Source organism: Cryptotermes secundus, unplaced genomic scaffold (genome assembly GCF_002891405.2).
Source record: "Cryptotermes secundus unplaced genomic scaffold, Csec_1.0 scaffold779, whole genome shotgun sequence".
NCBI classification, from domain to species: domain Eukaryota; kingdom Metazoa; phylum Arthropoda; class Insecta; order Blattodea; family Kalotermitidae; genus Cryptotermes; species Cryptotermes secundus.
Genome location: NW_019737096.1, coordinates 736,137 through 761,044, shown reverse-complemented (window position 1 = coordinate 761,044; position 24,908 = coordinate 736,137). Strand labels below are relative to the sequence as shown.

At 43.3% G+C, this 24,908-nt stretch overlaps 1 protein-coding gene across 1 annotated transcript in view; it reads left to right on the top strand.

Annotated features, from left to right (window-relative positions):
* Positions 1–258: 258 nt before the first annotated feature.
* The window catches only part of LOC111870184 (probetacellulin-like), a 190,502-nt gene continuing 165,852 nt past the window's right edge, over positions 259–24,908 (top strand). The window contains exon 1 of the mRNA XM_023862261.2: positions 259–776. Within this exon, the coding sequence (XP_023718029.1) occupies positions 617–776 (160 nt within the window). The 5' untranslated portion in view covers positions 259–616. The remainder of the gene's footprint in view (positions 777–24,908) is intronic.

Genomic DNA, 24,908 nt, shown 5'->3' with positions numbered 1-24,908 from the left:
CACTTCCGCTTCTTATGATGACGCACGTTAAGAATGAATAATAAAAAACATTTTTTTCTCCCCAACCGTACGGAAGTGGCTAGGTATACGTATATAGTTGCATACGAGACAGGGTGAATAAAGAGGATGGTAAGTTTGGAAGGAATGATCTTGGAACACCTTTAAATGTCTTGCTCGGTGATGTTCGGTTAATTTCGTGCGTATTCGGCTGTGTTGTGGTGGGAGTAGTTCTCAGTGCGGCATTAGGTACGTCGACGGCAGATGCTCTTCGAGAGCAATAGTGAGAGGTTGTTGGTGTTTGTCGTCCATGTAACTGACAATGCTGAAGTGAAATCATGTCTGGACCATGTCGGCATCGTGTCTGGGATCATCATCTAGAGCTGTACTTCAGGAAGTGTTTATTTGGGAGAACGGAGAGGTGTTGAAAGTGCATTTGTGCAGTGCGGAGCCTTCCCAGGGCTCCATATTTTACTTGTTCAAGGATGTGCCGCTTAGTTAAACTTTTCGGCGGATATCAAAGAACCATTTGAGTAAACGCGGTAACAGTGAACTCAGAGTAGTGATATATTTTTTATAGCATAAGTGCCCATCTATATATTTGTATAAAAATCGTGTGATGGACGAAAGTTTGGAGGGGGAATTTTGGGCCCCCGCATATTCGGAACCTTGGGGCCCTCCTTGTGGGCTCGCGGTGGCAACTTTGATCGCAAGGACAGTTCGATGTCTGTGTATCACACTTGCATCGCCTTTCTACAGGTTCCTAGCCAGATATTCAGGTGAGAGATACCACTACCTCAATCTCAAACACGCCATCCGTAACGGGTGGTTTGGTTTGGTAATTTATGGCGTATATTGGGGTCGTGGAATTTGCAGTTTTTATTCTGCTGTGCGGTGCCTTGCAGACCATTGCATAATGTTGCTCAGATAACATCTTCACTGCGTGACCTAACAGTTGCATAGGAATATTTCTGTATTGCCAACAAAGAGAGAATTTCACTATACGAGATTTTAGTGTTATATAATGAATTTTTTTGGCCACTGATCGCAGTCTTGTCTGACAGCACATCTCGTATGTCGCAACTTTGTGCAAACTATTGCGTGCTGTGGTGCGATTCAAGCGACATCATCCCCACTGCGTGACAAACATTTCACGTATGTGCTGTATTGAGAATGACATGATAGCTTAGTGCAGGTCAAAGTTCGCGACTTCATTTTCTCGGCTGAGCAATGAGATTCTAAAGTCATCTTAAAGAAATCCTGTGCAGCTTTGCTGTAATTTATTTAATAAAATGTGTTACCAATATGTTATGCAGATTAGAATGTAGTTGTTTTATTAAATTAAATAAAATGCAGTTGTGTCTGTTGGTTTTTATTAAGTTCACTTATGCCTGAAAGACACAATGGCACTAATGACTTCTTTGGAACTGGACAACATTCCCCTTGACTTGAATCACGTATTCACTTACTAGAGACAAAAGGCCTATTCATTTGCTTTGATTGTTATTATTATGACCGAGCGGTCGGAGTTCGAGTCCCGATGGGGGCAAGAATTTTCACTTCTCCGTGTCGTCCAGACCGGCTCTGGGGTCCACCCAACATCCTGTCCAGTGGGTATCGGGGCTCTGTCTAAGGGGATAAAGCGACCGGGGCGTGAAACTGACCACTCACCTCCAACTAGTGCCAAGGTCAAGAAAACTTGGGTCTATACATCCACTCCCCCATACTCCTTCATGGCGTAGCGCTTAATTAGTTAAGCACAGGAACAACTTTATCTTTTTTACACTTTATTACTATTATTGTTATTATTACGGATTAACCCGGGATAGAGTAGTCGGTATAGGGACTGGCTTTGGATTGGACGACCAAGGGGTCGGAGTTCGAATCCCGGTGGGAGATAGAATTTTCACTTCTCCATGTCCAGACTGGCCGTGGACCCAGCCTCCTATGAAATGGGTACCAGGTGCTCTTTCCCCCGAGGTAAAGCGGCCGGGGCATGAAGCTGACCACTCACTTCCAGCTGGTGTCAAGTTCAAGAAAATATGGATCTATACATCCGCTCCCCCATACGCCTTCATGCCGTAGTGCTGAATTAGTTAAGCACGGGGACAAATTTACCTTATCATCAGTGTCGTGGTTATTATGTCAGGCCATAATTTTCTTATCATGATGGTTACCGGCCGTTAAATAATTCACTGACTTTTTAATAGATTGATTCTGTATTTATCGTTTTTGCCGATTAGTCGAAAAGAAATGTGATCGTATCTCGGGTTATTCAGGGCTTGTGAATATAAAATTTAGAGAAGGGCTTATGGGATCTAAGCTCGAAAATTTGTAAGTAGGAAAGTCGTTGATCCGAGGTGCTACTGTGTTCTGAAGGTTCCGGGTGCGAACTCCTGATGCCAGAGCAGTGAAAAAGTTGTAAAAATGTGTAAGTAGAACGAAAGTCAATTGAAAACGCTAGAAGTGCCAATTCCCGAAACATCATATACATAAAATGTACACCAGACAATGGACAGTACACTACATAATAATCGTATAACGATTTAGAACTTTTCTTTGCATTTTTATTTCAGTAAAAGCATGTTTTTTCATGTCTCCAAACATCACTCAAGGGGATGGTTGAGTTAACCCCGTACTCTCATCCAAACATGGCTCTGTCTGGTAATCTTTAACAATAAAAAAAATTGGCAGGGTTGGAGATTGTGGAGATCAGCGGCTTCCAACTCTTGCTCCGTTTTCTGTTAGGTAACAAGTTGAACTCGCAAAACTTCTAGTATTTTTTTATCCTTTGCTTATGCACATTTCATAGCTTAAGCCTTCGTCGTCTGTAGACTTTATGCATGCAATAGTTGGCCTTTTTCTTTAAGCTGTGTTCTCTTGTTAAGCAGTAAATCTGTCAGTTGCGTTAAAGTATTAACACAGTAGCAGCAGTACTTTCCGTTAGCCCATGCAGTCCAAACATTTTAACAGCTGTATGTACGAAGCGCATAAAATGAACACACAATGGAGAAGCCATATGTGTCCGTCTAGATATTTGAAACAAAATGGACTGTGAAGGACTTTGGTACGTAGACGTCTTCCAATCGACCTCGTGAATAACGGAGGCTCCTTCGGTTGAAGGACCCTCATCCTGCCATAGGCGGGCTCAGTAGCCCAGTGTCACCACAATAGCTTATAGAATATGATAATTCTGATTGCTGATTAAGTAACAATAAAAAAAACTTTGGTACGGGACTCCGACATCTTAATTTCATGTATTTGACTTTTCATCTCGCAACCGTAACGTTTCCCTGAAATTAAGCCAAGATGAAACATCAAATTACAAATATATATATATATATATATATCTGCCTCACAGAATCTTTGTACAAACAAACAAAAAACAAATTCCGTGGTTTTAGTCCGCAAGCGAACTATACGACCGAGCGACCACTGCTTGTCGGCGAAGTTAGTGGCAACTTTAGCGGGTAGATGGTATCACGTGGTCAGCGCAACGGATTCCCACAGCCGTTAATTTCGGTTTTCTAAACCGGAGCCGCTCTTTCCTTGAAATAGCTCTTGAGTTATCGTCACGAGGCTGAGTGAACCCCGTTCCAGGCCCACTACTTCTCAGAAAACCTTGTAGCGCCGGGAATCGAACCCGGGACCTCAAGATCTGTAGCCAGGAAATCTGACCACTAGACCACAGAGGCGGTCACAAAAACGCTTCTACACAACATGAAATGTTGCACTTGCTACGTAGTTTAGGGCTGTGACTCCGTGCTGTGTAAGAAAACGTCGGGTTTTCGGTACACTTGTTCAGTTTTGTGCTCTCTTTATTGCTTGAAAACGTGTGAAGAGTCTGTTAATTGGTATCACGTTATCAGCACTATGATAAGGAAGTAGTTTGTTTGCTACATTCATGACCTGGCTCTTAACTAAGTTATCACATGACAGCACCGGTAACATTCCAGGACCTTGGCACGATTGCCCTCAAGCCATCCTCAAGATTTTCTGGCCGAAACTTCGTCAGCGGTTTGCTAACTGCATTTTTTTCGTGTACTCATTTCTGTACGAAGTGACACTGTATTGTGTTATCAGAAAACGTCAATTTATATTCGAATTAGAAATCGTAAGTAGATTCTAAATGTCTCTGACGATGGTGTATAGCACTGAGAATTGCTGGGTTTTGGATTTGATCCATGGTCCGGTATTCTAGAAACCAGAAAAACAAAATGTGATCTGTTTCCGTCCTCAGGTGAGTGGGGAAGACACCTACTCTGTTGGCCCCCTTAGAAGCAGCTAACCTCAATCACTGGACAAGGGACCCAACAGAGTAGGTGTCTTCCCCACTCACCTGGGAACGGAAAAATCCAGTCTCCGAAACGTCTTTTTTTGTAATTTCTAGAATACTGGACGATGGACGAAGTCTAAAAATCCAGTAATTCCGAGATAAATCGTAAGGTTTGTAATGCCTTATTGTCCTTTAATTATCGGTTATGATATTTCAAGCCTGTATATGTGCTCAGTCACTCCCGAAGATGACCGCTAATGTTTGTATTTTGTGTCTAAAACATCTCTGGGGATACGTCGTTATGAAATTATGGCGTGCATCATTACGTAATCATTAGACAGTTACTAGTGTACGACGGGAACCAGAATCCCTATACCAGCGATCCTGTCGGTAACACAGTGTTCCGTAAGGTTGCCTGCTTAAGGTATAACACACATTAAAATACGTATGTTGTACATAAGTGCACCGTACAAAAATTCTCTAGCGACGACAGTTCTGCCCGTTTTTCGTTGCAAGGAAAGAAAGACCTAGGTCTAGGAGTATGCGTGTATGTGTATTACCCTCATCCCAATAAAAAGAAAAAAAAAACTCCGTGGCCTGTAGTGCGCAAGCGAACTATACCGACCGAGCGACCGCCGCTTGTCAGCGAAGTTAGTGCCAACTTTTGCAGGTAGATGGTGTTACGTGGTCAGCGCAACGGATCCCCACTGCTGTTAACTCTCATCCCAATAACTTCGAATAAATCAGTGGACTTTCATGACACTGGTTTTTGAAATCAAGTACCACCTTCGTCTTCACTACCATAAATAATATCAGTATGGTGAGTATACGAATTGTTTTCCTAAAATTTTGTGTGGCAAAAGATCTATTTGCCGATCAGGTGGCCACACGCTCTAAGGCATGAACTGCCTCCTCTCGCTGGAACGCTGAGATTGTGGGTTCGAATCCCACTCAAGGCATTGATGTCTGTGTATGCGTTTATTCTGTGTTTGTGTTGTCCTGTGTGTAGGTAGCGGCCTTGCTACGGGCTGATCACTTTTCCAAGGAGTCCTACCGTCTGTGTAAAAAAGACTACGAAACTGAAGAAGAGACCAGGGCCCAATAAACGGCTGTAGAGCCATTGATGAAAGAATGAATGAAAAATATATATTTAGTGGCAGCAGCTATTGAACTCTTATGGTTACGAATGTGAAACTTAGCGTTGAGGGACACCAGAGAAGTGTGCCTTCACATTTCAGCGAACATTATTTTGTGTGGGAAAAATTAGGTGGATTGAAATTCTGATATGGCTGACAACGTTGAGGCGGGCTTTTATACTGAAGTAGATCATTAAGTTGTATCATTAATAATTAATTTATAATTACTGCTGAGGCGTTTAAAGAAAAGTTGGTATTTCAAGTTATTTCCAAATAGTTTCCTTTGATGTTAGATTTCGTGAATATTTCACAAGAGTAAATGACTTCCGTGCACAGTAAGTTTTGGAAACGCCGCGATAGAGCATTGGTTATCAAAGAGAGGCCTCAATGGCTGTGGATTCTAATAAGACTCTTCACAATTGCTTTCTGTGATGAACCTTTATTGTGTCTTTTTAAAAATCAATTTTCGGATATGAAACTTCGCAAGCTGGTGTATTTCCATTCGTATTTTACTGTATGTAGAACGGATCTGTTTCGAACCAGGTGTATTGTTATTTAGCACCACATCGCAGGGCTATGTAACCCTTCAATGGAAAGACGCTAATGTGATCTGTAATTGAAAATTAAACGCTGCCGTAGCGTATGAATTGTAGCCGCCCGTACCTTTCGTTTGCCCATGACGATAACGTCGGAATTCTGTGACCATTGTCTATATTTGCTTCCACGTTTCCACAATGCAGATTTTGCAAAGGAATAAAGGCTCCACCTTCACAGATGACTTTCGCATGATACTTCAGAATAAGGTGTCCTGTTCGCTGATTAACTTATTGTATGTAGGGCGCATGTATGTTTGTATGCATGTATGCTGTGCATATATATGTGTGTGTGTTTATATTGCGACGTGACGCCTGAAAGCCGGAATGATCAATTGCTCGCCGCATTACCCGCGGCAACGGAAGACGTAGACTAGTTCATTGCTAGGCAACGGTTCCGCAAGCACGTTCCCCGGCAACGAATAGATGCAGTAACAGACGAACTGTTCGAGATGTCGATCTATATTCGGTTCACCTCGAAGTCAGTTCAGTTAAATCGCAAGTGATTCTTTGTTCGTCGTTCGTCACAGTGGAAGAGTCCAGTAAGGAGTGGATGGACTCTTAGACAGTTATTGATTGTGAGCTGTTATAATTGGTTGTAATTGTAATAGAAGTGCCAGTAAATCCAATCATCCAATCCAGAACCCGTTATTATTAGTCACGAAATCCCGGCTGCGTGGCTGTATGTGGAGTACACACAGAAAATATTACGTTAGCTCTGATGCGTCTGACTTATATTCCGTATCGTGTCTGAACCGGAGAACCCGCTGTAGTGACGGTTCGTTTTACTTTGCCTAAGCCACTCTTATGCCGGTCACGGTAGCCGAGCGGTCTAAGGCATGTACTGTCGTCGCTCGCTTGGAAAACGGGATCGTGGGTTCGAATCCCACTCAGGGCATGGATGTTTGTGTGCGTTTTTCTGTGTTTGTCTACAGGTAGAGGCCTTGCGACGAGCTGATTACCCGCCCAAGGAGTCCTACCGAATGTGTAAGATCTAGAAAACCCGAAGTGAACGGAGAAGTTCATGGAGGTAGGCCTAGGCCCACTGGGGCTGTAGTGCCAAAGGGAAAAAGAAAAAAAAACCACTCTTACGCGAATGCCTAGATAGCAAGGATCCTATCCTAAACATTCACAGAATCGCAAATATAAAAGATGGATTCTAGTACGTTGTACACTATGCCATGAACGACAATGTGTAGGCTATCGCTTAGATCCGGACCTACATTTTAGTATCAATGCGTGTGGATTAAGGGTCCAGAATCAAATTATTTTCACATGTTAAGACTCTTTGTTATTCGTGGTTTACTGCATTCCAAACGACTAGTCTTACAAAATCAGACGTTCTTTTTAATAACTGAGACATAATTTCTACTTTTTCATTAACACCATTCGAAAAAATATATGAACTCTCACCAGTACATGCAGTAACAACTGGGTTGCTGCTGAAGACGTGTGTGGATCTCTGAAGATGCGATCCGTGAGTCCGATACTGCACGCCTAGACGTTAGACTATTTTACGGACACTTTATTTGCCCTGAAATAGGTCGCTGAGCTTGTTCTGAATCCTCGAGTTCACCGTACATAATCATGATCGCAATTTTTTGGATAATCTCGTTAGTTGTTGTGGCGTTGTCAGATAGCCTGGAAGTCTGTTTGGTAAGTTAATTCTGTCCAGTGTCAGTACTTCTGTGTGTGTTCAGGCGCGCGCGCTCGGGTGCAAGTACACGCGTAACCTGTTATGATAGTCTTGTGCAGCATTTCGACGCTAGAGACAGGATTCGGAGTCCAGCAGATTTTATGAGAGGACCTGCTGATGTGGAACCCAGAATGCATGTCGACCGGAAGATATATCCGAGTGCTTTCACTTTGAGGTGTGTGTAAGGAATTCGCAGGAAACGGTATGCGCAGTGCATCTCGCTATGCATCTGTTTCTGAAGTATCTCCCCAACAGTAATGACCCGCATGTCGTGACCAACGTCAACCATTACACTAAGCGGTTCCTGTAATTGCGGAGTTAATTTTGAGATGCCGCTAAGGAAAGAAGAAACTGTTCCTACCGACTGTAAACTTAAGCTCTATGGAAAGGACGGCTCGTTAGTTCATTTAATGACGCTTTTTCAACAGCACTGATTTCTTAAATTTGATTTTGAAGGTACTGTTCTGACATGTGCCTCTAGGAAGTGATAAAAACCAAGTATAGCTGATCTTGGAATAGACATTCGAACCCAACATCTCTAGAATGAGAAGTAGTGCTAATTGTTAAAGGTGCAGAAAATTCTACAAGAGATTACCTATCTGCGATCGGGAGGAAGGGGCTCTTAAATTGTAAAGGACTAAACCCCTCTGATGTTTATTATGAAGTATGCTTTTGAAATACACAGGACGCCCACAGAATATGTTCGCTGTTTCTAAGTGTACTGTTTTCGTAACCATGCCTTAAGTAATGAAATAAAACTAAAACGAAAATAACGATACAAATTTAGAATTTTCACATGTGTACCTCTTGCAGAGCAGATGATATCGAAGCGACAAACAAATTAGAGCATTTCTGATGGTATGGTTCCAATAATCGACATGATCTTGTGTTTCTCCGCTCTCTACATGTCCAACTGTTCCATGAACTGTACTTTTATATACGCCCTTAAAAGAAAACGAACATAAGAACTTAAATCCGGGATAGGGTTGCATCTTCTGATTCAAAACCGTGAAACCTTCATTTAGAGCAGCTGGAATAGAGCAGTTTCATGCTGGAAGACTTCCTATTGTCTTTGGGTCGTGACTGAACGTCGTCTGGATATCTTCCGGATTATAAATAGGATATTGGTGGGAAAGCCAGAAGTAAAGAGACCACAGGGAAGACCAAGGCGTAGGTGGATGGGCAGTATTAGAACGGATCTTAGAGAGATAGGATGGGATGGTATGGATTGGATAAATCTGGCTCAGGATAGGGACCAGTGGAGGGCTCTTGTGAACACGGTGATGAACCTTCATGTTCCATAAAATGCTGGGAAATTCTTGAGTAGCTGCAGAATTGGCGGCTCGTCAAGATGGGCTCAGCTCCATGAGTAAGTAAGTAAGACTTAAATTTTAGCTCTGCATGTGGAACGTTACCGAAGCAAATTCTTGTCGTTGTCACTGTTTTCGTTTAATGCTGTGCGATGATTACGAAAATGTGTATCGAGTAGCTGTAGACTTTTATTTTGAAAATGTTCGGTTGGAGGCCTAGACACTAGTTCTCCCAAGTTTTTTTCGTGAGTTTTCCCGGTTCCTTCTGGCAAATGACGAGTTAGATACTTCGATTACATCACAACCGCTTCCTACCGAATGCTTCCCATTTCGTACCATTTGACGCTATACAGCCTACACACAGACAGTATCGTAAAATAAATCGCAAAAGAACGAAAACAAACATCGAACATATTCTGTGAACAACTTTGTGTGTGCTTCTCTATAGCTTCAAAGAAGACACTTTTCTGTGTTACCCCCAGATATTCCGAAAGTAAAGTAAAAAGTAAAGGTATCCCTGTAACAGGCTATGGAGGCCCATAGGGTTGTGAGATGTTGAGGTTCCCACATTTTCTGGACAATGGGCTCATAGATGGCGGTAAGGTTGTCAGCCTTACGCGCCGGCCGCCCTTTGCCCCCCAGAATATTCGAAGAATATTCCTGATACTCATTTCTGTTAAAGGATGAGTCGACCCCAGGGCCACAGTGCGGCTGGAAGGATTAGGTCAATTGAAAAATCCAGTAACTTCATCAGGACTTGAACACGCGACCTTCCGGCTTGGAGCATAGTGCCTTAACCAACTACGCTACCGCGTGCCCCCTGGCATTCCGGAAGTGGAGATCTGAACTCGGGAACCCTTCTAAAGAGTACCCTTCTATAAGCGCATAGGCCTGTATCGCATTTGAAACTTAAGGAGGTTTGACCCTAAACTGTCTCATATGTTCCATGCTTTTTCCTCAGAAAGTGACAGCTTTCTTGAGCTTGCTTAGCGGCAGTTCGAATTAAACAGAATGTTCTAATCTGTTTTTCTCTTGTTTTCCTTTTTATGTTTCTCATTCCGCACCAAACAATGGCAGACAGAGAAAGTTCGCTACAGCTCGGCGACGCGTTCTCTGGGGTCGAGGATTTTTATCCCACGCAAGCCGAACGAACGGTAAGGTCACGGTTCGAATTCCACCTAGGGCATTGCTGTCTCGAACGTTCGCATTTTTCATCGCAACCAGCCTTACTCCGCCTCCATTTTGCCCACGAACTGCACTCCCCGTGTACAGCGCTTGCTTTTACGAACTTTTACGTGTCACTTTGTGAGAGTAAGATTCCGCTGTCACTCGGAAAGAGAAACTGACGTTGAGAATGTTCCAGAACACAGTTCCATTGATTGTTTAAACGTAAGAGCGATTAAGCCATAATGAAATGGAGGAAGGTGAATAATGAGGAGCTTCGCAGTAATTAGACTACAGCCCCAGTGGGCCTAGGCCTACCTCCATGAACTTCTCCGTTCACTACGGTTTTTCTAGATCTTACACATTCGGTAGGACTCCTTGGGCGGGTGATCAGCTCGTCGCAAGGCCTCTACCTGTACACAAACACAGAAAAACGCACACACACAAACTAAACATCCATGCCCTGAATGGGATTCGAACCCACGATCCCGGTTTCCAAACGAGCGAAGACAGTACATGCCTTAGACCGCTCGGCTACCGTGACCGGCAGTAATTAGACTTACTGTGATTATATCAACGAAATGGGGGACCAGTTGGTGATGAAGAGCATTTAGTTCCATAACAACAGCGAATACTGAAATATTTAAATGCTGAGAGAAGCCTTTTAATCTAGGACTTCGATTGTCTTATCGACAAGCGTTCTCTGTTAGTGGTCCTGAAAGTGAGACATAATCATCACAGCAGTATGGTGTAGATGTCATGTTGGCATTGAGTCAGGAGAGGTTTCGCATTGCATTTCTTTTCTCGATCACGGTTCAGTGTCAAGAGTTCAGTATCAAGTATCTTCACGAGCCTAGGAGCAAGCAAATTGAACGCGAAGCAGTGAAACGTCAACTAGCCCGTACTGTGACTTAATGGGAGTTTGTCATAACGGGACTTGAAAACTTGCTGGTTATTTTAATTATGATATATAATTTTTGTGATTATCTTTGAACTCTCATGCTGTTGTATTACTAATGTGCTTGTTACAAACCTGCTTTCTGGCAGTGGGAGAGAGAGAGAGAATATGCAAATTAATACAGGAACAAAGCTCTGTGGTTGGCTCATAATGAGCCTAGCTACAAGAAGTTCCTTACAGTCTGCCACATTCGACTGCGTTGAGGTATTACCGGAAGGAGACCTGGAATCATGACTTGGCCTTCCAGGCAGACACTTCCACGTTATTTTCCATTAACACTTAGAATGAAGGGGCACGCGGTAGCATACTTGGTTAAGGCACTGAGCTACAAGCCAGAAGGTCGCGGCTTCGATACCTGATTATGTTATTGGATGTTTCAAATTACCTAATCTTACCAGCCACACTATGGCCCTGGGGTCGACTCAGCCGCTAACAGAAATGAGTACCAGGAATCTTTCCGGGGGTAAAGGGCGGCCGGCGCATAAGGCTGACAACTTCACCGCCATCTTTGAGCCTGTTGTCTAGAAAATGTGGGAGCCTCGGCGTCTCACAACCCTATGGGCCTGTTACAGAGATAGCTTGACCTCTTACGTCTCAGAGCCTTGTTACTACTACAATCATGACGCAGTTACTGATTTATCGGTACAGATGCTTGTAAACAGATGTGGCAGGAGCAGCTTATCACAACCTTCATGATTCACCTTAACGATGCACTTTGCAAATCATTTCAGAAGCCATTTTGTGCTCATACTGATACGCCCTCTCGTCGTGCATATTAAGACTGATCAAATGGCTGACTCTTCAGAAGTACATACGCATGTCATGTATATGATTTGTCCAATACGGAATTCCACTTTGGCAGATATTCTGTAACTCTGGTTCCAATTTGTGTTCCTCGGAAATCAGGTTTATCTTTTAGCTCATGTACTGTAAAGTAGGGAGACCAAGGTGTAGGTGGGTGGACAGTATTAAAATAGATCTTAGAGAGAGAGGATGGGATGTATGGGATGGATTGGATTGATGTGGCCCAGAATAGGGATCAGTGGAGGTCTCTTGTGAACATGGTAATGAACCTTCGGGTTCCATAAAGCGCTGGGAAATTCTTTGGTAGTTGTAGATCTGGCTTCTCCTCAGGGAGGGATCAGCTCCATAAGTAAGTAAGTAAGTAAGTGTTGTAAAGAATTGCAAAATGGGTTTGGGCCTAAGGGCCAGCGAGAACTGACGGTCGAATCTGTGACAGATTTTATTCCTAATTATTATTCACTTTTTGCCCAAAGTTCAAGAAACGCACAACGGATTTCATTTAATTTGGTATGAGGAGTCTGTTCTAAAACGGAAGTCTGGTGAATTTCATTTTCATACACGGAAGCTCCGGTCGTATTTGTCAGATTCCTCGAGAAACATCGCAGGCAAAAATTGATACTGACATAAAGAAGGTTTTATGCATATAATTAATTAAGGAACAAGTTTTCGATGCGTGCATTTAAAGGAAGAAAAATAAAAAGTTTGAAATTATTTTTAATTTTATTACGTCTGTCGACGGCAACTCCGGGATGTCTCAGCGGATTTTCATTGTATTTGATATTATCGCTTACACTTCCATACACGTGCTTTATGACATATGCCTTATAACTCAAACATTAGAAACCCTATACATAAAATTTCCAACACAAATAATATTTGCAAAATGTGTGCAATGAATTTGTTTGAATATCGCTGATTAAAGCATCTTTCCATGTTAAATAATGCGGCAAAAATGATTAATCGGTTCTGCTTTGCTAATTACGGGGTCAAGTGATCGCGACTGCCCCTTCCCCCTCCGTAATCTACGCATTATTTCAGTCCTCCTTATACCACCATCGGCCTGTAAAATTCGACTCTCAGTAACCAGTGCAGTTGATATAACATCGATAAATAATCTGCGAACAATTGCATGTTCGAAACGAGAGCTATACAACGTCTAAGATATGCCCTGTGTTCAATTTTGTGCTATTTATATTAGGACCCTGAGGTAGGTAGGTATCCCAAATACATGTTAAGCAGCTGATTGCAGGATATGAAGGAATGGAACAGAGTAGTTCATGGTAAGCGTGAAGACATCTTGTTTTATGACGTAGAACGAGTCCGCAGTAATTGACGTCGAAATGAATTCCATTCACATACTTTGTTACGGTGTGAAATTTTTGGGAGGAAGTGGAACTGTTGAGTTCTAAAATGCTTCACGTTGATGAATTTGAATTATTAATTAACTAGAGTGAACTCTGTACGATTGTACGGAACTAGCAAACGTTCTGCAGGAACGACACCTTATAATTTTACTCTGGCTGTAGGCCTGTAGTTTGCATACAGGGTGAAACAAATTCAGATTCGTACAAGATTTTTCTTGAATTGTCAATATGGTCTACTTGACGGAATTGGAGCTAAGAGTGGAGGAAGGTGGTACGAATAAATTAGAGTTTTGTGTTGATGTACATGGGATTGATCTAGAATTGTAAATCTTCGGGTTCACCAACAACAGGCGATTTCTTGATCAGCTGAATAATTATCGTAACATCAGTGAAGACCTTGTTCCATTGGCTGTCTGTTCTGGCCGGGCGGGCACAACTGACTGGCCGGGCGGGCACAACTGACAAGATATCAGGAAGGCGAGTCTGTCGATGGCGTGTGACCTTGAAATAACGGGAATATTATTCCTTTTTCACATAAATTTTTATGAAGCATAGATGTCATACATATTGTGACATGTATACCCATTGCTAGGTGACGACTTGGTAAACACATTCCCGCCGGAGCTAACACGTGCAACAATAGGACTTCCATTGCCAGGCAACAGATCAGTTAACACGCCTCCTTTACAGGAGAGACTGTATTTTCTGCGTGGCCCGTGCAGAGTTGTTATAAAGAAGTGTTCAGCAGCATAAAGTAAATAGTGGAGTTTCGGGACGCCAGCCTGCCGGGATATGAACTCGGGAGCAGAGCAATTGAATTGAGTCGACTCTTCGGAATCGGCAGTAGAAGAATGGCAAGGAATGAGTTAGGCTGTGAAAAGAAGACTTCGTGTGTGATTTGAAGTGACAGACTGTTATAAATCCGTTGCCAAGACACGACTAATGAAGCCTGAGAACCCTAGTTGCCTGTGCGACGGTTAACTGTAAAGTGCGTAGATCAGCGATAGCGTTGTAATTGCATGTAGTCCCAAGTTGTGAATGTATAAGGTGCAATAAATCCAATCATCCAATCCAAATCCGTCTTATAAGTCACCCCGACACGTGACAGTCGATAATATTTTCTCCTGTTGTGATACATACGCTCTCAGTATCATGGTATGGTGTGTCTGCATGGACAAAGGGACGGACTTGGCGAAGTCAACAGGTAGTCACGCATAGAATCTCTTAACGTAATTAGAGATATGAGTGAACGAAATATTTATCCAGTTAAGACAAATAACTTTTGTTCAAAACTTATTTTTATCTGGTGGATATTAACGAGACAAGGAATGCTGTCGCGCCCTCAAATGAGACGCAAATGCGGTGAAAGTTTCTCGGAATTAGATTCTGAAGGCTTCTGACGATGGCGTATAACACTCTTAATTACTGCGGTTTTGGACTTTTTCCATCTTCCTGTATTCTAGAGACAAGAAAAAAGGACGTTTCGGAAACTGGATCTGTTTCCATCCTCAGGTGAGGGGGGAGACAACTCAGTTGGATCCTTTAGGAAGATCACTGGACCACTGATCGAGAATAGCTCTCTCTGAGGGACCCAATTGAGCAGATGTCTTCCCCCACATCTCAGGACGGAAAGAGATGCAGTTTCCGAAGCGTTGCATTTTCTAGTCTCTAGAATACTTGACGATGGAAAAGGTTCAAAAACCCAGTAATTCTGAGTGTTTCTCGGAATTGATATTTCACTCTATCTCGGCAAGTGTGATTCTTGAAATTCGTAGCGCGGATGTACTTCATGCGGTGTTGCATCGATCGTCGTCAGTCTTATTACATGACAGGCCTGGGCTTTATGTGACTTTCCTGACCTCCACCGAGGAGGCCTGATCCATGAATAAGCTACACTTCTTTTTAATAGCTTATGCTAAAAGCATAAGTCATGACTTTCGGTTATACCATTAATAACATTGGCGGTGGTGGTGATATGATGACGGTAATAATAATGATAATAGCATGAAGATGATATTATACTGCCTGCTGCATCCTGTTGCTTAACGTTTATGTCACGTACAGAATAAATCATCATAATGTTTGTACGATTTGAGGTTCTCACAGCTGTGGTTATGAAGACTACTGTCATCTGGGATGTACCGCCGTGTAGTCCGCTGAAAGTCAGCCGACGTTTCGGAGGAACATCGCCTCCATCTTCAGGGTCGAATAACCGGGCAGATACCAGCGTGAAAGTAGGCAGACATATAGAAAACGGTTACGTAATAGGTACTGCTGTTGCCGGACATCGTGTTTATAAGTTCCCTAGCAACCGCTGTTTACTTGCTTTTGCCTAGCAACCGTTGTTTACTCGTCGTTGCTAAGCAATGACGCTTGTCATTCTTGCTTGAATGTGGGCAGTTCCCACACATTATTATTATTATTATTATTATTATTATTATTATTATTATTATTAATGAAATACTACGCCACTGCAGAATTGAAGCACCGTTACTCTCCGAGTTCAAATCAGTTTCACGTCCTTCAATTTTCTTAGTGTAGGGCAGTGCTGTCCAACGTTCTTATGTACTCGGGCACAATTCACTGATGCCTGTGGAGGTGCGGGCGCCACCACACTACTACTACTACTACTACTACTACTACTACTAATAATAATAATAATAATAATAATAATAAACAATAATAATAATAATAAATTTTTTCGAAAATATTTAACAGTGCTCAAACGTTCAAAAAGTCTCTTGTCTTACAATTTGAATTAATATTAAAAATCGGCTGAATTATATGTGGTTACGGAGCAGCTACTGCTCTCTGTATTCCCATCTCGTTTCACCTGCCCTGAAGATGGAGGCGATACGTTCCTCCGAAACGTCGGTTAAAACCAAGAATACACGGCGCCAGATCCAAGAAGACGACTTTCTTCAAGAAGTAGTTGTGTTATCGCGTGACTTCGTGGCGCAGTCGATAATAAACTTGTGTGCATATTTAGTTTTGTATCAAGTAGGTGCCTGTCTTCTCTCACCTAGCTAAAATTATTTATAACTTTTCACAGCCTTTTACTTCATGTGAAGCGATCAAGGGATTTCTTTGTCCTGATGTCAAACGAAGCTATAAATAATCTGTAGAACCTTTGGCACTGCAGTAGCGATTAATTATCCAACCGACACTATCCGGCACACTGAATTTGTAACTGCTTGGTAAGAAGATCCATTATCGCTGATAACTGAAACCCATCGTTGGTTACGATCCTACATAATCAGTTCAATTCATAGTCTCAACCTGCTTCCGCCTCGTTTTCTTTGTCTGCACTGCTTCCAGGCGATAGCTTTCAAAAAACGTTTTTTCCATCAACAAGCACATGTTTGTCACTCCTCCAGGCTCCTCTTGTCACTCCACTCACTCTTTGTGAATTGAGAAAGTATTTCTATGTGTACTAATAAACTGGCATCAAAACCGTGGAAACTGTAAATAACTGCTCAGAAGGGAGATGAAATTACACTATATGGGAAATGGGTGCTTCACACTAGTTCGTGGCTTATGTAACGATGCTTTGTCAAGTTATACTAAAACGCCAAAGCACCGGATTATCAGTAATGAATTGGAAAGTATATGGAAACAACAGAGCTGGGATAGCTCAGTCGGTATAGTGGCTGGATATAGGCTGGACGACCAAGGTTTCGGGGTTCGAGTTCACGTAGGGTCAATAATTTTCTCTACATCGTCCAGACGGCTGTGGGGCCCACCCAGCCACCTATCCAATGGGTATTGGGACTCTTTCCCCGGAGGTAAAGCGGCAGGGGCGTGAAGCTGACCATTCACCTCCAACTTGTGCCGAGGTCAAGAAAATGTGGATCTATACCTCCACATCCACGGATACACAGTAGTCGTCACAGGGGTTTCAAAACTTTTTAAGTCATAAAGAGTAAATCTTTAAATGACTTTTTGCTCGTTTCAGTGTTCACATCATCCGTCCACAGATTAGCGATAATGGCACGGACGTACATTTGAAGCATATCCCGTTCCTATCTCTGCCTCAGCAATCCTGAGGAGTGTCCTATTTGTCTTCATGCCTCTTAGGCATAGTACCTCAATATACTACCATGCAATAGGTCACTACCTCGTTTCACTAGTCATTTCTACTCTTAGGTACACACCAATTTGACGATGAATATCCCCTGCAGTTGTTACAGTGCCGCTTAATAACCGACGAACCATGCGCACAACTTCATGGCCTCAAGATGAAGTAGTCGGTGTAACGAGACAGTCCATGTTCAGGCAACCGGCCTCTTCACGTGCAATTCTGCGTGAAGAACTGCAAAGTTACTGTTACACCATGTCCGTGCAAGTGTGTCCCAAGTAACGAGGTCCAGATGCTCATTTAAAAGTTAGCGGAAGACTTAGCTGTCGCGCGCTAAATATTGCCTTGGACGGAACCGAATTTTTCTGTCGAATACAGCATCGCTCAGTTATATAAAGTTATTCTGTTAACAGCCAAAGCTAACAGTTGACTCTCCTTCCAGCCAGCCCATTCCAGTCCGCTCTACCTAACCTGTTATTCTAAGTTAGGGGTTGGCCGGGCCATATCTCAAGCGGCTAGTCGCTGGCTTCCCACCGCGGCGGACCGGGTTCGATCACTGGTCTGGTCAAGTGGGATTTGTGGTGGACAGAGTGACGCTAGGGGCAAGTTTTCTCCGAGTATTTCGGTTTCACCTGCCAATCTTCATTTCACCAATTTCTCCATCATCATAATCACCCTGGGCCGGTACAATAGGCCAATCAGTTGCCGACATGCGCAGTGGACCCAGGTGGACTCCACCCCCCACTAAGCGAATTAAAAAATAAGGCAGGGCTTCTAGACCTTTTAAAACCTGGATCCACCATTCTTCCTCATTTACCAACCACCTAGCCGTCAGGTTTTTTTTCTCCTTGGCACTACAGCCCCAGTGGGCCTAGGCCTACCTCCATGAACTTCTGCGTTCACTTCGGTTTTTCGAGATCTTAGTCATACGGTAGGACTCCTTGGGCGGGTGATCAGCTCGTCGCAAGGCCTCTACCTGTAAACAAACACAGAAAAACGCACACAAAGATCCATGCCCTGAGTGGGATTCGAACCCACGATCCCGGCTTCCGAGCGAGCGAAGACAGTGCACGCCTTAGACCGCTCGGCTACCGTGACCGGCAGCCGTCAGGTTATATGACTAAAATCTATAGAAACTTATTTGTAAAAATTCCTTATTACTTGACACGTATCGCAAACATTCTCACGTATAACGAAATAATTTTAGCCAAATTGTTAATTTTTTAAAAATAAATATTCGTGTTAAATGGGTATTTAATTTATGCGGCCTGTGAGTTACGAACTCGTGTTCAATTTCTTATTTTCCATTCGTTGACTTTGTGTTCGGAGGGGCCTCTGCCTCAGTGTGTGTAAATGCAACTTTATCTTCGTGTTTAAACACGCTACATTCGTGTGGCACAGTAATAACTGCAAACAATCTGCAGCGTATAGCGACGTTGAAGCATGTCTTTGACGAAGCTGATCCAGAAAATACGTTTTCATCCAGTCTGATATTTTCAGACGTAAGTAATCATTGTATTGTAAATTTCTAGTAAGAATTTGTAATTAATTTGGACATGTTATAGAAATATTAAAAGCTTCCTACCACTTCTGTCTTCTATAACTGTGCAGAACTGTAGCAGAAATAAAGGTAAAAAGCTAAAGCTATCCCTGTAACAGGCTGTGATGCCCACAGGGTTGTGAGACGCCGACGCTCCCACATTTTTCTAGACAGTCAGCTCACAGATGGCGGTGAAGTTGTCAGCCTTACGTGTGGACCGCTGTTTATCCCCCAGGAAGATTCCTGGTACTCATTTCTGTTAGAGGCCGAGTCGACCCCAGGGCCATAGTGCGGCAAGAACCCGCGACCTTCCGGTCTGTAGCAACTACGCTACCGCATGCCCCACTTTACCGGAAATATGCGTCGGAAAGTTGGCAACGTCGAGGTGTATTGTTAAGGGTTGGTTATTGCGGTGGACTAATCATTCGAAAGTTCTGTTATGGTCCAAATAAATGTTTATTATCTTAGAATTGATTGTGAGTCGGAAACGAAATACAGATCTGAACAGCCGTAGAGATGTCGGAGCAAGGCATCTGCAAACCATCCTGTGTGTCATAGGCCGTTGTATAGCTGAAGAGCTTGCATTTCAGAGGAGAAATCATAATGCACGGTTGAAGGATGTGAAAGTTTCCACATATATTGTTCTACAATTGAGGCCCATGTAACCATTGTTGGGTTTTTCGTACCAAACCACGCAGGACCGATATCTCGAAGCGCTGCTGGAGAGGCTACAACAACTTGCAGCCGAGTTTTGCTTGAGAAGGCGCCAGTCACTGCTGTGGTACTCAAGAATTGCCCAACGTTTTATGGAACCCGAAGGTTCATTACCTTGTTCACAAGAGCCCTCCACTGGTCCCTGTTCTGAGCCAGATCACTCCAGTCCATACCATCCCATTCTGTCTCTCTTAAGATCCTTTTTATCCTCCCACCTACGTCTAGATCTTCCTAATGGTCTATTTCCTTCTGACTTTCCAACCCAAACCCCATATGCATTCCTTACCATGTGTGATAAATGCCCTGCCCATCTCACCCTTTTTTACTTTATCGTTCTAATTATATTTGGCGAAAAGTACAAGTTACGAACCTTCTTATCCAGGTTTCTCCACCCTACTATTATATGATCCCTCTTTGGTGCAGATGTTCTCCTCAGTACTCCTTCTCAAATAGCTACAGTCTACGTTCTTCCCTTAATGGCAGAGACCATGTTTCACACGTATAGAAAATTACAGGTAAAATGATAATGTTATATGTTTCAATTTTTACGGTTTTAGACAGCAGACGGGAAGATAAGAGGTTCTGAACTGAATTGTAGACTAGCCTCTCTATACTAGCATCAGTTAAATAAAAAAAAAAGTAAAACTATCCATATAACAGGCCGTGGAGGCCCATAGAATTGTGAGACGTCGAGGCTCCCACGTTTTCTAGACAGTCGGCTCACAGATGGCGGTGAGGTTGTGAGCATTAGGCGTCGGCCGTCCTTTAGCCCCAGGAAGAGTCCTGGTCCTCATTTCTGTTAGAGGCTGAGTGGACCCCAGGGCCATAGTGCAGCTGGAAGATTGGATGAATTGAAAAAACCCAATAACCTCATCGGGAATTGAACCCGCAACTTTCCGGCTTGTAGCATATTGCCTCAACCAACTACGCAAATATATTAATAATAATAGTTACTAACGTGCCTCACTCGGTATTCAGATTTTACCTCTAATCTAGTCCACGTCGAGGCACTGGCTGTCAGGGTGAGCGGTTTCGTGGTTTTCCTGTGCCTTTCTAGTCGAATGCCCTTGAAATAGCTGACGAGCATTTATTTACCCACCCTCTATACCTAACTTTTGATAAATAATCTTTGTTTCCGGCTGAATTGTAGGCATTTTATGTCACTATATCTTATGTCAGTCTTTCTTAGCGATAAGTTTCGGTTTTGTGTCTTATTTGATACGTAATGTGTACAGATTACGATATTAGTTATAATAATTATAAGTATATGTATGTCGTGAATTATAAATGCGTTCAGTTCCTTTAGTAAGCTGTTATTCTGATGTTGTACGAGCAAAGATAATTCGTTCATATACTCCTTGGAAAATGGTCGTTCATGAGCACACAGCAGTTTTTCAGCTGGTCAAAAATATATTGTTATGGTATTCAAAGGCCCATCACAGTCATCAGATCTCGTCGTTGGATTCTTTCCTACTACATTTCAAAGTAGTTCACATTTTCATTGCCTGGTTCTGTCATATCATGGTATTATTGCTGTCTCATTTACATCAGATAGTTCCAAGCGGTCTTTGCTTTGAGGTTTTCCAGCAAAAATGTCCTATGTTCTTGTTTCGTCCAGTTACAAGGGGCGTGAGTCCACAGCTTTACACGTTCTTAACATACTAAGTAGATGAAAGTTACTGAGCAGCTTCTCTGCAGCCATTTTATTCCTTGAAGTAGAGGCGCCCATGTAACGCGACAAATAAATTCACGCAGGTCTCGGTTTTAGCGAATAAGTTTATTGGCCAGTCTCCTCTACACTAGCAAGTACAGTTATCATCCACTTGTAACGTCGTCAGACGTTTCTTACAACACTGTTATAGTTAGTGCTTCTGCTATAGTCGAAGCAAAACTGAAGACTTCCACTGTTCTCGGCAACTTCTAGAACTCAACTGTCAACTCTCTGATCCCTTCGAAACTGGACGCTTATAACATGGTCTCGAACGGAATGGAACGCACCACGTAGGAGTCACTGGTCTCGGCCGCTGTCATGCAACGAACCCTCTGTTGTCCTTTCGTCTCCGGGGAAACGCGTTCGTTGCTTATGGTGTTCCTAGGCAACGGCCCACTGTTACTGCGTTTCCATGGAAGTATACCTTCCGGATTCCCGGCACGCCACAGTATTCTTCCACTGGAGTGCGGTTGTTGTCGCTGGCGGAGAAACGAGTAATTTATTCTCAGGGAAGCTGACGTTTCACGCTTAGCTTGATGGCTTGTCGTCTTCATAGTCACTCAACCTGTGACTCCGTCATATTTTTAATGCATCGACTCCAGTGCCGTGCTCTGTGCCTCATTTGTAGGAGTGTCCAAATTTATGAATCGTGCGCCTCGGTTGTCGTCTGTCAATGAGATAGTGCATAGCGCAACATGTGCGCCCGTGCGCCTTAAATCCGCGTGGATCCACTTCTTGAAAGTCCGATTTGGTGATTGTACAGTCTGCCCCAAACGTCCTGTATTGAATATTTTCAGTATTGATCTTTGTACATTTTGTTAAACCCCGTGTGGAGGCGGATTAGAATATCTCCACCGTAGCACTGTTAGTCGTAGAAGGTGACGATGAGGGAACCCGGTGCCTGGGAGTATAACTGGGCCACCCTGTCAGTAGAGGACATAAATACAGAGACCTGGTCCTCCAGGTTGGGTGTTGGCTGCAAGGCTGAGAACCTTGCTCTGTAAACAAATTTTTGTTGCGAGCTGCAAAGAAGTGAAACCCGAATGGTCTGAGGGGCATGGCTGAATCTTCTAAGGAAGGCTGTGACTAGAGAAGGGCGGTTTCGCCACTGATGATGGTGACATTGACATTTACTTAAAATTCTCACATTCTCATCGGTTTTCAGAATAGTGACATCTCGTAAACCGCTTAAGGAGAAAACATTAATTGTAGAAGTTTTCAGAATTACTGGGTTTTTTGTACTTTGTCCATCGTCCGGTATTCTAGAAATTAGAAAGCGCAACGTTTGGGAAACTGGATGTGTTTCTGTCCTCAGGTGAGGGGGGAAGACATTACTCAGGAGCTAACCTCAATCACTGGACAACTGTAGAACTTTTATTTGGATAATTTTCTTGGGGCTGACACATGTATTAATATAATCCTTTACAGTTAGCAAAAGTGTATGTATGTGCAGCTACAGGCGTCTATAGACCAAACTTAAATTTTATGCCTGCCTTTTCGTAAGGACTGCCTATGTGAATGTTTGTGAAATCGCTATCAGTTGACAGCTTACGGACACAGTGCATAGCGTTCCACACTGTGCTTTACGAACCTGCAATGGTATTATTGTCATTCACTACAGAAGCCGTAGTTGGTATGGTTCACTCTTGGCATGCTGTGTACGCCTTCTTCGGTTTGTTCTTAGGCACAGGATGATAACTTTCAGTGTCTTCTTCAGCCCGCAGCTTATAAATTATGATTATTGATATGCAGTTATATTTCTGTACCTGACCTGTCGGTGTTTTCTCTGCCTCAATAGACCTAACTGCTTCCTCCTGTTGTACAGTCCATATTTAATGCAAAGCAAAGATTACTGATTGCCCAGCTTAAAAGAAATTTGTACAAAAACAGAGATTACCAGGTGGGGGGCCTTTTCCGCTGGGTTTAGCGGCAAGTCCTTGAAGCTGACCCATCTCCACCTGGTTCCAAGGTCGAACAACGGCGGAGCTATACATGTAGTCCTCCATTCGGCATCTTGGGGTGAAGCTTGATTAATTAAGCACAGGGACAGCTTTACATTACCTTGCCATAATTAGCTCTTCTAGGTGCTTATTTTTTTTTCCTGTGGCGCTACAGCCCCAATTTGGGCCTAGGCCTACCTCCATGAAACTCTCCGTTTCACTTCGGTTTTACTAGATCTTACACATTCGGTAGGACTCCTTGGGCGAGTGATCAGCTCGTCGCAAGGCCTCTACCTGTAGACAAACAAACACAGAAGAACGCACACAAACATCCATGCCCTGAGTGGGATTCGAACCCACGATCCCGACTACCGAGCGAGCGAAGACAGTGCATGCCTTAGACCGCTCGGCTACCGTGACCGGAAGGTGCTTAAATTACTCGATGATATCTCTGGCGGTGAGTGTTGATGTTCTGGTGATATGTGACAAAGGCGCTGACGTGACTGCCGACCACAAATCGTGTTGAAGTTGTCTTCAGTCACTGTTCGCCACGTAAGGCGAGGCCTGAGGTTCGAATTCCGGGAGGGGGAAGCTTACTTGCTCGCATGTAACATATCTTCTTTTTTTTCGGGTTATTTTGTTGTACATCGCTGTGCTAACTGATGTAGTTTTTTTAATGCTAGTGGGGTGGGACTAAGTCCCTTGTACTGCGGCCACTTCTGGACTATTGTACTAGCCCCAGATGATAGGTGAGGGTGATTGTGTAGCAGTTGGTGGAATGAAGATTGGTAGGGGAAACCGAAGTACTCGGAGAAAACCTACCCCAGCGCCACTTTGTCCACCACAAATCCCACTTGACCAGACCCGGGTTCGAACCCGGGTCGCCGCGGTGGGAAGCCAGCGACTAACCGCATGAGCTATGGCGCGGCCTAACTGATGTAGTTACATGGAGATGCATGGTTGGTCAGAAAGACCGTGTGCTTTATGCAGAATTTTGCGTGGAGATGCTGGAAAACTGGTTACTTCTCTAATGGGAGTCGTAACATTACTGCGTTCCACCCTTACAAGGTTTCATGACCTTGCATTAAATACCAAGATTAGGCCTGTATACTGTCCTAAAGTCCTGAAGGCAGGTGACGCCAAAGAGAGTGGTTATGGCAGTAAAGGCATTCTGCACCACTGCTGGGTAAGGCGGGATTAGCTGCCACCTGCCTTCAGTACTAAGACAGTAGCATCGATCGATACATCGTAGTATGATTATGAATCATGATTAAACAGGTATGAAAGAGGAAACTGGTGTAGCATAGGCCCTGTCCCATTGTCATCTGCACGTTCTGAGAAAGGCAACTAAATTCTCAGGATTGTTTATCTCATGCTGATGGTTGAACCGGGTGCCTTCCAAATGGGAAACAGACAATTCTTCTTTGACTCAGCCTATTCGTTTCTCTATTTAATGAAAAGTTGACTTATGGTATGGTTATGTGTTTTGGACCTGCCAGTCTCGGAATGAATGGTTCACATTTGGATGCTACGCAGCCTTCATTTTCACTTCCTCTCTTCAGTAGTTACAACGTAACAGTCATGAGATCGACACCGGCGCCATTCAGTATAGAACGCTCTTTGTGAT